Genomic DNA, 16,932 nt, shown 5'->3' with positions numbered 1-16,932 from the left:
ATGTAGCAGAACATACAGTAGTCAAGATCAATGCATAGTTTCAAATTTCGAAACAATTATTTTTTACATAAAGTTTGATATTAAACCGTTAGGATGGAATCAAAACCAGAAAAGAATGTGATCAATATAAATGTCTGTTGTCATTTCATAAACTCTTGAGACATTGTGGAAATAAAAGCTTTATGTTTGTCTTTCCTGAAAGTTTATATATTTCTTCTCTGATATGAATGTTGCTCTGTGTAAGCTAGTTGAATTGAAGTGCCATAATTACAGAAAAGCATGTTAGTCTTTGCATTGTTGATACAGTTTGGAAAAGCTCTGCTTTTATCAACAACAACGCTTTTACTGGTGCATAATATATATTCATTTTTTTGCAAGTTGTAGTGTACACATGGCAATCTCTGAAATGAAACGTATTTTCTCTGTATTGCCACACCAGATGACAAGAGGGCCACACTGAATCCACATTTCCTTATCAGAACAAAAGTGGTAAATCAGAGGTGATGGTAAGATAAACAAAGCACTCCTTTTCAGTGAATAGTCTAGACATCCTTTGATAACACATAAATAGCTGCATTAAAAGTTGTTAGACTGCCTTTGAAATTCAGCTATTGCAAACAATAATAATAATAATAAAAAGTGTAGTCTATCCTTAGAATGGACAACGTCAGCACAGGTAATAGAATTGAGTCAGTTGGAAAAAAATAAGAATTAACAGTGTGTGCAATTTATTCATAATAATAGTGTCTTGATTTTTAAAAAAAACAAAAAAAAAAAACATACTGTCTGCTGCAGAAGTGTGTTACTGGCTCTATTTCAGAGTATTCACTATTCACTGTCGAGTTACTTTGGACATACATTTCACCCATATATCTAAATCCTGTCAGTTTGCACTTGTCTTGACTCACATATGGTGGAGCAGGGTTACTGATGTATTATTATTGCAAGACACTTCCTTTAAGGCATCTGACAAAAACACACAAAAAGACATATTGAAGTGGTAAAAAGATGACAAATTCAAACCGCTCAATTTAGCTTGAAATCATTTCCTTTTCATGTGAGGAAGGTGTATCATCAAATCATCCCAGTCGATACCGGTTTAGTCGTCAAACAACAGAAAACAAGATTAAAGCTGGACAACTTATAAATACTATTACAGTACATCACTGAAGAAGGGAAACATTTACAGTATTTCAAAATAAGTGGACAATCTTCAATATTTGAAATATAAACATCTATTTTGTAGGCTCCACTACCAAAACACCTACTCTGTCAATCCACACTTTAAAAGAGCATGCTCTCACACAGACACCCCCCCCCCAAAAAAAAAAAAACTGGACATTCAGACACAAAAGTAGCCCTATCTAGCCAATTTGGAGTGGTTCACTTACAGAGCGTTTAAAAGATGAAAGAAAACAGTAAGCAAATACAAATGTAAGGTTAAATGTCAGGGGAAAAAAAAGAGCAAACCCTCAGTGGCTCCACAACTGATCATTATTTGCGTCACAAAAGTGTATGTGCATCTCCATACTGCTTCTTTATCCACCAGCACCGCAGTAGTCTTTTTTTGTTGCCTGGGTATGGTAACCTTGGGTATGGCTTATGGATGCTGCCATTATCTGGTTCGAGGAACCAAAAGTTCTGCAGTTCTTTCAGTGTCAAGTTTCAAACAAGAGGCCTCCGGCTCTAAAGTTCTTCGTAGTCTCCACCTTCTCTCTTTGCTGGACCCTCCCCCCCAGCCAAGAAATCTTCCAGGCCGTCCACGTCCCCGGTTTTCTTGGGCCGAGATTTCTTCTTTTTCTTGTCTTTGTCATCTCCCGTTGCCGTCTCTTCTTTCTCCTTCTTCTTATGTTTCTTCTTCTTGCTGCTCTTGTCCTCCTCCTGAAAGAACAGAGACATTCTCTCTCTGAAGGTCCTCATACATTTTCATTTTGGCCAAAAGAAATATTAGCAAATTCCCCAGGACTAGATCATGAGCTGAAAATAATTACCTCTTTGCTTTTCTTCTTCTTCTTCTTCTTTTCTTTTGAGGAGTGTCTGCTTTCCTTCTCTGAAAATCAATTGATACCAGATTGATCGTTTTTTAAAGCGGAAATACAATCTAGAGCTCTAATCAACAAACACACTCGTAATTCCAACGCAGATATCTGCCAGAATAGAAATACTAGATCGGAATTGAAGGTAGAGATTGTTTGCTGGACTTGCCTTCCTCCTGCTCCTCGCTGCTGTCCTTGGCCCTGGGAGCCTCCACCTCCTGTACGCCCAGGCCAAACAGGTCCGTGTCGTTCTTGTGTTTGAAGGACAGAACGGCAGGCTTCAGAGGCTCGGGGATCGTGGCTGGAATGACGTCATCGTCAGACAGGTCAGAGAGAACAGGTACTTCATCCCTGACTGGGAACATGTCCTGTAGAGGGATGTAGAGGGGAGAAAGATCAGAAACCAAGTGTGACTAACAACAACGACCGATGACTTCACTACATATTTTAACCAGGACAGTTGGTCTGAAGAATTGAACGCATGCCAACTGCTAAATCTCTCTAATCCCTCAATCTGGTTGGGGCTTGATTGTGACAGAGAATCCCAACGACAACATCAGTTTGCTCTACCTGGGTTATCTTTGGAGCCTCTGTCTCCTCCGAGTCGAAGTCTGGATCATCCATGACAAAGGAGAGCATCTGCTTGGCCACAGGGGTCTCTGGGTCAGAGTCGGAGTCCTGGGCCTTCTTCTGCTTCCCTCTGCGCTGGCCGGGCTGCTCCGCTGCCGCAGGCTGGAGCAGGTGGAGAGAGACCAGCTCTGCCCCCTGGGAGGGACCTGGCTCCTCCTGGAGATGGGCGGGAGAAGGAGAAGGAGGAGGAGGCACGTTCTCTGGAGCTTCGGCAGCCACCTGGGGCTTTATTGGGTTTGTGACGGACCTAAAATGGAGGGGGAAAAAATAAAAATAAAAAGACATTACGACAGGTACAATCACATGTTTGATGAGAGGTTCGGTCATCCAAATGCCTGGCTTACACTTTGGGTTCTGATTCGCTGTCCAGAACTTCATCCTGGGTGACAGTGGGAGGGAGGTCTACCTCTACCTCCCTCTCCCTCCCTTCCTCCTCATCGCTAGACAATGTGACGTCTTTATGCGGGAGGAGGGTGTTGGGCTGGGGCAGGGGGGGCTCTTTGTCATCTGGGTCCAGTTCGTCCTGGTAGCCAGCCACCATCGGGTTCCCTCTGTCCTCTCCATCACTGGCACACCCATGAAGAGCAAAGGACGGCACAGTTACGCCACACAGAATAGTTGGACGATACAACTAAGGTTGGGATGCAACTGCTTACCGAATCACTAGAAATCGTCAGCCCAAATGTGTCAATCATATTAGTAGATGAACTAATAAAATCTGATGCGGCTGAAAGTATATTGGTATGCGCCATCATCTTAAAAATCAATGTTTGTTATGTCTCATCCCTTTAATTCCCGTTCCGTATACATTAAAGGGTAGAGTAAATAGAGCCATCCGACAACTCTCAAAGCAGATGGCGGGCTCCAGATGGCTCTGTGTGTTCTAAACTTAGAAGTCTGAGTGGAGTCACAGCCAGAGTTCTACTATGTTCTCCTCTGTGAAGTCCTCACCTGTCACTGTCTACGGCAGGTGCTGGTTGGGGGGGGGCCTTTGCTTTCGATGGAAGGCTGTCCTCTAGGAAGCTTTTGTCCAGACCCTCATCGGGAACAAAGTCATCCACACTCTGAACAGTAGCAGGACCTACAGGGGCTGGGGGCTCTGGGGAGATATCACAAGTAAGAGCAGTCATCAACGTGTACGGAGGGTCTTATTATACTGCCTTCAGGAAGAAAAAAAGAAAATCCCTCCCCCCAGACATGAAATTCCAGTGCCAAGCGGAGCCGTGATCCTTCCTAATACTTCACACATTCCTACTGTTCAAGATGTCTTGTGACCATTTCCTGGGCTTGAATCAACAACAGCTACCGTAGATGTGCAGAAGGAGTTGTTTTTCTAAACCCCTACTCTAAGTACTTAGAGTAATAAAAAAAAAGAAAAGTGCTTCTTTCGTCTATATCCCTCACAGGTAGCCATACCTAAAACTAATCAGAACAGTTCTTCCAACTCATCCTGAGCTGCGGCGATGAGACTGAGGTTGGCACGGAGACCAAGCCCCGTCCTCCACTATAAGGCAGCATGGCCGGATCCTCTGAGCAACACTGAAACACCAGACTCACCTGGCACTGCTGCAGGGACCTCTGGGGTGGGGGTGGAGCCAAAGAGGCGTGAGATGAAACCACGTTTCTGAGGAGGAGGAGGGGCTGAGGCCAGGGGTGCAGGGGCCTGGGCCGGGGGGCCGGGGGAAGAAGGCGGCCCGGGATGCTCAGGAGTCGGAGCAGGGGGCTGGGAGTCTGCAGCAGGGGAGACCGTCTCGCTCGCCAGGCCGGGAGGTGGAGGAGAGGGACAAGGCGATGGAGGCTGTAGGACCTGGAAGGGGACCTGAGGGGTCCCAGGGCTAGAGCTGCCGGTCGAGGCCCCGCTGGGGGGGACGATGGGGGACTGGGACCCGGGAGAGGAGGGGCTCTGCCCGTTGGCGGGACCAGGAGAGCCGTAGCCTTTACCGCGAGATTCCACGTTCTCCAAGAAACTGCCAATGACAGGAAAGGGAACCCATTAGTACAGGAAATATGAGCGTCTGTCTAACGAACGAAAAGGATTAGCATTCTCACACACACACACACACACACACAGACAGACACACACACACACACACAGACACACACACACACACATACACATACACATACACATACACATACACACACACACACACACACACACACACACACACACACACACACACGAGAGTAAAATAAATCAGTGTACATGTCATAGTTCTGGTCCTCTGTCTCCTGCTGCACACAGAGCTCCTCCAGCGTGGCGTCCATGTCTAGCTGGTTGGTCTCCAGCTGCCGTAACAGAGTCTCCCTCTGCGGAGACCAACAAGGCTGGGAGTGACTGACGGTGAACCAAGGCGCTAATACTCCTTTCACAAGCTCTCTCACAGCCCCCTGCACAGGGTGCGCTGCGCGTGCATACAATCCAGGCAGGCTTTGTTGTAAATCTGATCTGATTTCCTCCCCTCGAGTTCGTAATGACTACAGCAAAAGCTGTGAAAAACTATGTTTCTCAGGGTATATAACATTATCATAGATCGTGCTGATCCATCATCATGGCAATTTAGGATAACAAGACATCTATTTGACAACGACAACAAGAACAGCAGCAGCAGCAGCAGCAACTAACCTGAAGTTGCAGGAAAGGAATATTGAAAAACCTATGCAGATATTTCAAGCCAAACCCGTTCTTCATGGAGGACTCGGCGTAGTGAATGTAAGACGAGCCGAAGGGTCTGTAAGACATCAAAGGTTTTCTCAGTTAGCTAGGTAAGCTACATGATAAGTCTCCCATGCCAGACACTCTTAACCTAGCCGACTGTGAAAAAAAACAAAAAAACACGAGGTACACGGGCACAGACAGCTTATCGGACTGTCACTCTTTAAGTACGTCTGCTTCCTAGTGAGCCCAAAGGAGGAGAGGTGTTCATCACCTGTTGAGACCGGCGATGAACTCTCGGATGTCGTCGGGGAGAATGACGCGGTGCTCACCCATGTCCCTGTGGTTACCGAGGACACACACGGGGACGTGCGTGGGAACTTTGGGCAGTTCTCTCAGGATGTAGTTGAACGTCCTGTAACGACAACAACAACATGGAATTAACAAATCTATATCATTGGTCTCCAATGTGAGAGGAATGACACATTATGTGTGGGTCAATTCATACTCGGCCGAGTTCAGAGCAAAGTCATTGTTAATCCACTTCACAACGCTCATCCTTTGAAGCTAAGCAGAGTCAGTCATGCCTTCGAGTCATATGTGACTTGTGAACGAACGCAGGCTTGATGAACCCTTTTACCCACACACCTTGTTGAGTTAAGAGTTTATTGATTGAAGCATCAGATAAACAGAACGAGGACTTACCATTGCTTGGTGATGTCAAACATCATGATGATCCCGTTGCAGTTCTTATACACGTCCAGGAACTCAGCGTCCAGAGCCATCTCGTCAGACTGGGAAAAGATCATGTTGTTCACACATCTAGTCTAACAGAGAATGATTTGTTGCTATTTATGAGGATATACAGATAATCTCCCAGGGAAGTTGTGAGTTGACCCAAATAAAGGAGAACAGATGGATTGTGCTCTTCAACAGAATCATCATGTGTCCCTTACCTCTGGCGGTTCATTCTCCAGCTTCAAATTCTCTCCTCGCTTTTTGCCTCTGCCTGTGGGAGTATAGGCACGAGAAGAGGCAGTTCAGAACATAACAATGTTACACACGGTTGCTGCAGAAAATAGCCATGTGAGTGACATATCGTACACATATTGCTTTTGTTAAAAACAACAACAACAACAACAACAACATGCAAACACAAAAACATAAACAAACAAGCAAAAAACAACAAAGCACAAGCCAAATTCGGAGTGGACTACTGAAAAAGATGATCTGCAACTCAATCCCTCTCACGGTCCAGTTTAGTCTACCATACAGGGACATGCATAAACAGACTTAGGACTATTCTCATAGGCAAACACTCTTAGTTCTGTTAGCTCCAGCTCATGGCTGACAAAGTTTTAGATGTTTTCCTGTCCAGGCAGCAATCAGCAGTCTCTGTATGTCACACCGCAGACTATTCAATGACCAACCATTAGTATATTTGCATTCGGATAACACAGAAGCACAAGACGGGTTAACCCACAGCTCAGAAGTCAGTCGAACTTCTACAAGCTACAGAGACTCTCACCTACACCCTCAGGTAGAGGGTATTTTTGGCCTGAGGCGAGTGCAAGAGAGAAGTGAGAAAAAACAACATTAACACTAAATGCAAATACAACAATAAGACAGACTGCATGAGCAACAGCTAAGGGGACCCTAACAAACTAAACTAAATGACATAAATAAGACAGTTCTGAACAAAAACAGAGTATGCGTAGGACAGATGGAGCAGACCAAATACATGGCAACAAACTCTCCAAGAGGCCTGCAGTGCAGACCTCAATGAGGATCCCTTTCAGCGAGAGAAAATGTTTGTGTGCCACATCACTCACCTTTATCCACAACGTCCCACACCTCAACCTTGACCACGTCATCAGTAGCTGAGAGATACAGAGAACTAATTAATTGAACTACAGTCATTAAAGCGTGCAGTGTGACTGGCAATTGTTCACGGATTGAAGTTCAGACAACCTCAGACAACAAATCGTCTGTCCAAAAGTCATGTGAGCTTCAAGAGAAATGATTCTACATACGACAGCCCGTTACATAGCACATATTTGTATGGTTGCTGGGATCACTATGGGAGGTACAGATCTGTCTATGTACTACACACTACAGGAGGAATTCTATAAATAACTTACAGTACCATTATACATAGGCATTTTTATCAATCACATGTTCTTCAGACAAAAGCGGCTGAAGGGAGCAGCAGGATACTTCATCCTACTAACACAAAGACAGGGCACTATCTAAGGGCTCTATCTAGTACAGACTAGGCCACGTCTCAAACCTATTGGAGAAGTTGAAAAGCAATACCTTGATATGGGCCCACTGAAGTACATTAAGAGTTTCAGAAGCAAGAAACATAGATGTTATAGTCATGTGTTTTTAATAGGGAAATGGTGGGATGAACAAACAGATGGTTATGAAATGGTGTTGTTAAAACAGGAATAAAATGGTGACTAAGACCAGGTGGGCAAGGCTTGGGCAGGAGCCTAGGGCTCTTACTTTTGTAGTTCCAGTGGATGCTAGTTGCCTGGATCTCCTGAGTGGGTATGTATTCATCCACGAATTTCCTCCCCTGCAGCCGATGCCACAGAGTGCTCTTGCCAGTATTTCTGTCCCCACGGATGACTATTTTCACTTGGGGAAAAAAAAGGGTTTACATTAAAACTCTACAAGGTAAAACTATGTAAATACGGTTGTATACTACACAGCCTATGTTGTACTGTAACAGCTAATTCCAACACAACTTCAAAGTGTTTTCTGATATGGATGTTACATTTACATTTAAATCATTCATCAGACGCTTTTAAAAGCGACTTACAATAAGTACATCTGTCTACGTAAGTGAATCAACTATACAACCGTCATCTTAAGTTGATAAGTGGCATCGGCAGTCACAGTGCTAGAGAAAGGAAGGACTTTTCTGGTAATGTAGAGTGTTAGAGGGTGGAGAGGTCTGAGGAGGAAACATACAATGCGCTCTACAAATGTCACAGCCAATACACTATTCGGTTTCTACCCAGATAAAGCAACAATAGCTGCATGAAGATGCATTACTTACTGTTATATTGGACCCCTTTGGCGAAGCGTCTCTGTAAGCTCTGGTTCATGGACTGCAGGCCAGCAGGGATGTTCTTGTCCCTCAGCTGTCCTGGTTCAGAACCAACTAGCTTCTTCAAAGCGGAAAACATCTTGAGAGAAGGCTGATCTAACTAACCCTCAGTCAAAAACGGGTGAAATAGTACTCCGGAAGAAAACTGGATCAGAGTATGATAAATAAGTTACACATCCATAACCACTTCTTGTTATGATGAGAGGATTATAGAGAACTCTCTCAGAAATAGACTAGGTCAATAGCTGCATCAGTCGAGGTCTCTCTCATGTCTTCAGTTGCCATCATCTGCAACAACATGGAAGTATAAGGTTAGGCTTTAAAGGGTATTTGTATTTAGTTGGCACAACACACTGAATGGTTTCCTTTTAGCTGGTGAGTTTGTACGTGCTAGCAAGTAGACAACACAGGCCTGAGACGGTGATCAGATTGGACAGCTTTGGTTGCTTTGCATGCCTAATCAAGAAGGATGGAACTGTTACCAGCTATACCCAGCAGGCTATCTTACTACACTGGTAAGGGAAAGACCATTCAGATACATTAGGATTTGTAGTTAATCTACCCAGCTAGCCAGTTCGTTGTTAACCAGTTGGTTGGTTAATCAATATATTACAAATGCGAAGGACACACAGAATCCTATTGACACCAAACATCAACTGGACATTGTCTATGTTGTAGCTAGCTGCTAGCGATGCTGGTGATGGTGATGTGTCCCAGCTAGCAGCCAGCATCATCATCACTACAACAGTGCACTGTCGGCCACTGGGCTGCTTTCGTTACCATATACCTTCCGATAGTAAAAACAGATTAATCTATATCGCTTACGTGACAAGGTTATATCAAAAGCACATCTCCTCCTTTCCCCTGAGGTGGACTGGGAGATGCAGCGACATTCCGTAGCACTAGCAGCAGCAGCATTGACAGCTTGGTGCTTCCTGATGCTTGCTACTCAAGGCTGCGTTCGTAAATTCACTCTGGAAATCTGATCAGCACTCACAGAATGCCTCTTGTCCAATCAAATTACTTGGGTCTCTTGATAACGTTGACGGAGTGTGCGCTCCGGCGCTCTCAGAGCACATTTACGAACGCAGTCCAAGCCTGTACCTCCCCGGCTTGGATTTTCTTTCTGGCGTCCCCTAGTGGTGGATGTGAGCCTAGCTCGTAACCACTCATCATAATTAAAACATTAGAATGCTATTTTATTTGTAAATTGCAGTGTTTTTATTACTAGTAAAATACTATCCTTGTGAAGAAGAAAATATGTAATATGCAAAACAAGAGTGTTCAGATATTACTGTAGCATACACCACACGACTCAATATCAATATCCATATCAATGCAATGGTTATCATTTTTGTATGATTTTGTTTCTATGATTAAAATAAAGCATCATCTTCGGTAAAGCTATATCTAATCACAGGCACAGCACATTAATGGACAATTATAGTATTCGTTGCAAAGTGTTGATCGGCTGTACTGAAACGTTGCTGTCTTGAATGCGCCCCAGAACGTACCGTTATCCCTGTGCATGTTGATGTCCGTGGTTAATAATGGCTGCCCAGGAGCCGTCCCCTCCATCTTCACTGGAAGGCAACAAACCTGGGTTTCCAAAGAAAATCTTGGCGAACAACCTCGAAGACAAACATCTGTGTAATTCTTGTCTGAACATATTGCGGAGGCCTCTACAAGCCCAGTGTGGTCATCGTTTCTGTTCATTCTGTTTCAACAACATTGTAAGGTAAGACTCGCTAGCTATGCTTTCCTCCAGCCTAGACCCAGTAGCCAGCTGGTTACTACCAGCTTCAGCTAAGGCGATGTTGTCAACATCAGATAGACTCGGGTTCAACCAGTGGTCATTCAACCATTGATCTCACTACTGTAGCCTGTCGTCCTGCTGTGCTGTATCATCACAATGACCTTGTTCAACACACAACATCAACGATTTTTGCAAGTGTAAGCAAGCTGTAATCAATGGACAGTGTCAGAAGATTGATTGATTGTGTTGCTAAATGTGTTATTGCATTAGGCTATGTTGACACAACAGATTAGTGATGAGGATGTCAGCTATTGCAACTAGATGAGATAGGCCTGGGCTAGGCATAATATATTAATGAGAACTCTCTGTTTCACTGTAATGCTCTGACATAATAAAGGCCCAGCTGCTGCAGTATATTGAATCAGTATATTTCTGTTTTTCAAGCTCTGGACCACAGAAATGCAGTGCTTGCATTAAAGAGGACTTGTTTGAAGACCCTACATCCATTCTCAATCAAGGCGGTGTAAGTGACCCAACCACCTGTTATAGCTAGCTAGACTACTGAACGTTTAGGACTCAAAATAACATTTGACTAGGGACAAACCAGTCTAGTTGTACTTCATCGTTATAAAAGGAGCTAACAATATTATTTCCCTTTAGGCTTTTCCTGATAATGCAGCACGAAGAGAAGTGGAAGCCTTGGCAGCCGTTTGCCCAAATGAAGGATGTACTTGGACAGGCAATATTAAAGAATATGAGGTACAATAGTCTGAAATACAACTGCGCCTATGCTATCCCTCCTTTATCACTGTCCACCAGGTTTGAGGAAAACAAACTAGAAGTTGTCTAGAACGACACTGTTTATTTCTTGAGAGGGTTACAACTGAATTGAACTGGAATACAAACTGATTACAGTTAAACAATGTTTTAAACATTGAAAGCATATCTTTTCAAGATTATTTTGAAGTGGTTCCCATAATCTTTATGAATGTACTGCTATTCTGATTTGTGTACTATGTTTCATTATGTTTTTGGATGCATATTTTTAATAATATCTTCTACAGCTCAACCATGAGGGAAAGTGTGACTTCATGATCATTCTCTGTCCCTCCTGCAAAGAGCTCATGAGGTCCAATGAGCAGGAGCGTCACAACGAACGAGAATGTCCAGAGAGGACTCTCAACTGCCGCTACTGCAAAGAACCTTTCCATTTCAAAAGCATCAAGGTAAATAATATATAAGTTTATGACTTCTAGTGCTTCATGTTGTTGTGTATTACTATATCCTGTGTTGTTTTATAGAAAGTGTGGATTATGGTTATTTTTTTCTCGTCAATGTATTGAAATTGCACTGTTTTGTTATTGGGTGTACGTGAAGTCAAACTGAGAGTTTTGTTTTTTTAGGCTCATGATGAGATTTGTCCAAAGTACCCAATGATTTGCGAGGGCTGTGCAAAGAAAAAAATTCCCAGAGAAAAGGTAAGAATGCACACAAAATCAGGTCATTATAACAAATAGTTGGCTAATTGTTTTGTTGCAGCTGCAGCTGCACAAGTAGTCATGTGATTCTGTTTTCCTTCTACAGTATGTGGACCACATTAAGTTCTGCAGTAAATTTAGAGCACCTTGCAGATTTCATGTTGTTGGCTGTGATATGTCTGTAAGTGGACTTGTTTTAAATCCTTATCCACATTGGTGTTATTGCCACCAGAATTCTTACAAAATGAAACAAATTGAATAAATGAATTATGTAATTAACTGAGCTGTTGTGCAATAACTTTGCCCAAGGTGGAAAAGGAGAAGGTCCACGACCACGAGCGTGCATGCTCCTACGAACACTTAAACCTGCTCTTGCATTTCATCATGGGCATCAAGGTGAGCCTGGAGAGCTTGCAGCCTCAGACCTTGGAGGTGGCAGGCCACAAGCTCCACGAGCTGCACCAGTCCCTGAGGGACCTGGAGCTGAAGCTGGGCCAGCTGGGTGAGGTTGACCCCGTGCAGGGAGCCTGCGCCCCTGCCCTGACCACCTCCTTCACCCCCCTGCCCAGCGCCGTGGGGGCCGCCCTAGAGCTGCAGCTGCACAGTGAGAAGACCAAGGTGACAGAGCTCAGCCGGCGGTGCCAGGGGCTGGAGCTGAAGGTGGGCACCTTCGAGAACATTGTGTGTGTCCTCAACCGAGAGATGGAGCGTTCCTGCACCACCATGGAAGCCTACAACCGCCAACACCGCCTGGACCAGGACAAGGTCGAGATTCTCAATAACAAGGTGAGGAGGACGTTCCCACCCTGTGTATGTAGCGTTCAGTTCATTGGTCCACGTTTCACATTCATAGAAAAACCTGAGTTCACATCCAAAATCAATCTAGACAATTTGATGGCAGCTACTAGATTGAAATCAAGTGCAATACTGAAACACAACTGTGAACATTTCAAACCTGCAAACTGCGACACTTTAAATGAATGTGCAATAACACTATGTGCAATATGACAACCCTCGGGTACATAAGGTTCAGAGATAGGAAATGTTAGAATAGGTATAGCATAGCATAGAGTTTTATTTGTATAGTATAGTATAGTGGATAGTGTACATAGCCTTTATTTATGTAAACCAGCTCTTTTCCCTTCTTGTTTTTAGTTTTTTTTTCCTAGCACCAGGGGAGCCCCCCCTCCCAAATTTCGTTGTTTGGTACCTGTACTATATCAATGACAATAAAGACCATTCATTCATTCATTCATTCATTCATTCATTCAAAATGTAGTGATGGAGTGATTGATATGAGCCACTACAGCTGCCTTTGATCATAAATAATAATGATATTAATAATACATTAGACTTATATTGCACTTTTCTAGACACTCAAAGACGCTTTACAAACTGAAAAGATTGAGTAGTAATAAAAAAGAAACAAAATAAATCAAAGAAAGTATAACTAAGGTAGTGCTCATCATGTTCATTTAGCACAACAACATTTTTTCTCTGCTCAGTTTTGGGTCGATACTGTTTCAGGTGCGTCAGCTGGAGAGGACGGTGGGCCTCAGGGACCTGTCCATCGTGGAGATGGAGGGCAAAATGCGGGAGATGTCTGCAGGCACGTTTGATGGCATCTTCATCTGGAAGATCTCTGACTTCACAAAGAAAAGACGAGATGCTGTAGCTGGCAGGGCCCCAGCTATGTTCTCCCCTGGTAACATACTGTCCAAAACCTCTCTGTTGGGATTGATATACTTGCACTGTATGTCGACTTATACTGTATTTCCATTCATCATTCTGTATAACCTTTTCATGACGTTGACATTGTAACGTGACGTGACGTGACGTTGTAAAATGTAAATGTAAAATGTTATTTAATGACATTTTGCAGCGTTTTACACCAGCAAGTATGGCTACAAGATGTGTCTGCGGATCTACCTGAACGGCGACGGGACAGGGCGTGGCAGTCACTTGTCTCTCTTCTTCGTGGTGATGAGAGGACACAGTGACGCCCTCCTCAAGTGGCCCTTCAACCAGAAGGTCAGGCTCACATGATGTTGTATCCTGATATGTTATATTATAAGTTCTATGTTTGAAATCCATCGTAATGGTTTTGAATATTATTCACACTGAGCATGCTGAAATCTATATATTAGGTTAGATTACATTTTATTGTCATTGCAGAGTACGAGTACCAGACAACGAAATGCAGTTTATCTAACCAGAAGTGCAAATAGTGATATAGTGCAAAGACATGATAGTGTAGACAAAATAATAGACAGAAATGGCACAATATATGACTAGATTGTGGCAATAGTTAAAAGACAATCTATAATACTATAGTTAAAAGACCATGTTTCAACATGCTTTCAATTTTCATTGATCAAAATTTGCTTTGTGTGTTAACATCATGTTGTACATGAGATCGAGCATACTGATGTTGGCATTGCATCAACCTTGTGTCATATTAGCTGGTTTGAAAAAGTGAATTATTTACTCCCATTTGTTCAGTCTTGGTGCTGTAGTGCATGGTAGAATGCTTGAGCAGGGAAGATCCAGGTTAGGATATGCAGTGGGCCTAGATGTTTTTACGACCAGGCCTTTTGTGTCCAGGTGACCCTCATGCTGCTGGATCAGAACAACCGAGAGCACATCATTGACGCCTTCCGGCCCGACATCTCCTCCTCCTCCTTCCAGAGGCCTGTCAGTGACATGAACATCGCCAGTGGCTGCCCCCTCTTCTGTCCTCTCGCCAAACTGGACTCCAAAAACTCCTACATACACGACGACACCATATTCATCAAGGCCATTGTTGACCTCACTGGGCTCTAGACGGAGAGGTGGAACCGAGCTCGCTCTGTTGATTGGAGAATCAACCTGTAGGGATTCGCAATGCCTTGCTATGCTGTTCAGGGGCCTTGCTCTGCTGTGCTACTCTAGATCTTTGGTTTGGGTGTGGATTCTTGGCAGACGTAGGACTACCCCATTCACAACACATAGCTGTGCTGGTTTTGACAGCATTTAATCCTAAAAAGCAAACAATATCACAATAAACATTTGTGAAGTGGTTATTCCGAAATTTGAACTAGAATGTGTAGTTTCGAATTTCCCTTGAGTTAGTGGGATACAGTAGCTGTTCGCTGTGATTATAATGATACTGTGTGCTGCAAAGGTTCGTGGCATGGACCGCTGGTACCTTAGCTTTGTAGATTGAATATAAACAGGGTGGTGTTCATCTCGGCTAAGTGCTGTGTAACTGTTAGCTTTGGTGCTTGATATCTGGTGAACCATTCACTTATTTTAAGCAACTTTTTGCATAGACAGACGTGGAGTTCCAACAGCAACAACTGATGCCCATCATTTTGCCTTTATTGGTCAGCGAAGGTTTGCACACTTTGCAGTGTTGTCAAGAGGAGGAATCTGAAGTCATCTGACATGTCTAAGCATTTGTGTGCCTCTAATCTCAAGTCCTGTAATTATTTGTAGTGGTGGACATTGCTTGAATTCCATGAATTCTGAGTGCAGTATTTGAGTTTTGAATATTGTGTGCGTGTTTTTACTTTCATCAAGCTCAGTTGCTACAATAGTTAGCATGTTGGATCTGTGGAAGATACACTGTAGTTTGCAACAGATCAGGGTTGTCAACCAATAACCCTAAAGAGCAGCGACAGCAAGTCAGATGTTGCCTAAGCCCCAGTCAATTGACATTAAACTGGTGTTCAACGTGAAGACAGGAAGGCCTTCAGGTGTGTGTGAAGCTGTGGTATCGAAGGGGAATGGTAATTTGTATTGTAATGTTTTCCTATGTTTGGCTTTCTTAGCAGCTTCAAGCTGTTTACTGATGCCAGATAAAATATGAGAGCCACTTTTAAGAATAAGAAGTGCCTGCAGCAGTTATTTTTGGATTACGTTCAATGAGCCTTGAACTGTGGATGTGCTATTCTGTGGAATTGATGGATCTTAGTAAGAAACATTTGATTTGGTGTCAGTGCTGTGAAAGGTTTGTCCTTTATGAATCTCCTGTACTGTGGTGTACTTTGGTATGTTAAAATGCCCAGTAAAAGAGGAAGTGTTTGTTGATGCTCCACATATTGCACAATGATGACAGTCATCATTATATTGGAAGATGATCTATTTGGGATCTTTCTCAGTTCCAGTTGGATTGCAGTCAGTGTTGAATACACCACGATTAGCTTTACATAAAATAAGCAAATGAACCCAGCGGATTTTCAAACCAGTCTCGACAGATTGAAACCTCTCTGTGCATGAGGGGTTTTAATAAAGATACATATTATCAATTATTGCTTTAATAATATAATATATGACTATGTTTACTTTGTAGACCAACATTTTATTTACATTATTTTCTTATTTATATATTTAATATATCGCTCTATATATATTTATATGACTGTTATGAATGTGTTATGAGTGTGTTATATTGGTTATTTAAGTATAAACAGATGCATATCTGTACTTTTACAGGCACAGGATTTGCTACTGATGTATGTCAAACGTGAATCTGATTATTAATCATATATCTAGAACATAGATTCTATTTATTGATAATGTAAGTATGTTATATTGTTGAGATGGTTTAAAAGCGTGTTTGGGTTCATTTGACTTCCAGAAGTAGGTCAATCTTTCCAAGAGAAGAATGAAACAGAAAACCTTATTTCTTCAACCACCTCAACATTGTATTGAAGATGAAGACTAAATCTGAAGAATAAAAAATGCCTTCAGTTGGCTATTTTTGTAAAATGATCTTATCAGTTCTGTATTTTTTGAACAAACATAGATTTTATTCATTTATATATTTGCTTTAGCCAGTAGAATTATGATCATAATTACACTTTATGCAGACTGCATTTTGCATGTAGTGTTGTGATATAACAGAAAAATAAAAACAACTAATCTCTTCATTAGGCTTACATATTAGGCTATACGTTTGCATTTAATGGCCCAGTTATTGCTAATTGAAAGGTCTATATACCGTAGTAATATATTTTCTGTTTGTGTCTTGTGAATGTAGGTGATTTGTTTTTTTTTTAGGTTTATGATTGTCTAGCCTAATGGTCGTGGTATAGTTTAACATTTTCTCACCCCAACATAGACATTTAAGTAGCACTAATGTTTGATTATGATCTTACTGAATTGTCTGAAGGAGCTGAATGGAAATGGAAAAAACAGGAATAAAACGATAATCTACAGAATTGTATATGTTTATTGTATGTAAATGCTTTATTAAAGGACTTAGTCAAATAAAA

The 16,932-nt window shown here is 42.6% G+C and overlaps 2 protein-coding genes across 2 annotated transcripts; one reads left to right on the top strand and one right to left on the bottom strand.

The window, feature by feature from the left end:
- Positions 1 to 1,386: 1,386 nt before the first annotated feature.
- Positions 1,387 to 8,519, bottom strand: LOC308159055 (rab-like protein 6; the record flags this gene model as incomplete). The annotated part of the gene is made up of 17 exons (XM_080532810.1): positions 1,387 to 1,881; positions 1,992 to 2,050; positions 2,206 to 2,404; positions 2,607 to 2,913; positions 3,011 to 3,232; positions 3,618 to 3,765; positions 4,224 to 4,633; positions 4,873 to 4,976; positions 5,293 to 5,398; positions 5,597 to 5,737; positions 6,028 to 6,116; positions 6,279 to 6,331; positions 6,851 to 6,880; positions 7,155 to 7,202; positions 7,639 to 7,653; positions 7,831 to 7,965; positions 8,390 to 8,519. 17 exons carry the CDS (start codon positions 8,517 to 8,519, stop codon positions 1,687 to 1,689), a joined length of 2,391 nt encoding a protein of 796 aa, XP_080388936.1. The 3' UTR covers positions 1,387 to 1,686.
- Positions 8,520 to 9,990: 1,471 nt separating this feature from the next.
- On the top strand, positions 9,991 to 14,497 carry traf2a (Tnf receptor-associated factor 2a; the record flags this gene model as incomplete). Its single annotated transcript, XM_080532797.1, has 10 exons — positions 9,991 to 10,178; positions 10,641 to 10,719; positions 10,857 to 10,955; positions 11,261 to 11,422; positions 11,600 to 11,674; positions 11,781 to 11,855; positions 11,984 to 12,460; positions 13,202 to 13,379; positions 13,557 to 13,705; positions 14,279 to 14,497. 10 exons carry the CDS (start codon positions 9,991 to 9,993, stop codon positions 14,495 to 14,497), a joined length of 1,701 nt encoding a protein of 566 aa, XP_080388923.1.
- Positions 14,498 to 16,932: the final 2,435 nt, after the last annotated feature.

The sequence above is a fragment of the Nansenia antarctica genome (genome assembly GCF_963989245.1).
Source record: "Nansenia antarctica genome assembly, chromosome: 5".
NCBI lineage: Eukaryota > Metazoa > Chordata > Actinopteri > Argentiniformes > Microstomatidae > Nansenia > Nansenia antarctica.
This window is presented reverse-complemented; position numbering and strand designations above follow the sequence as displayed.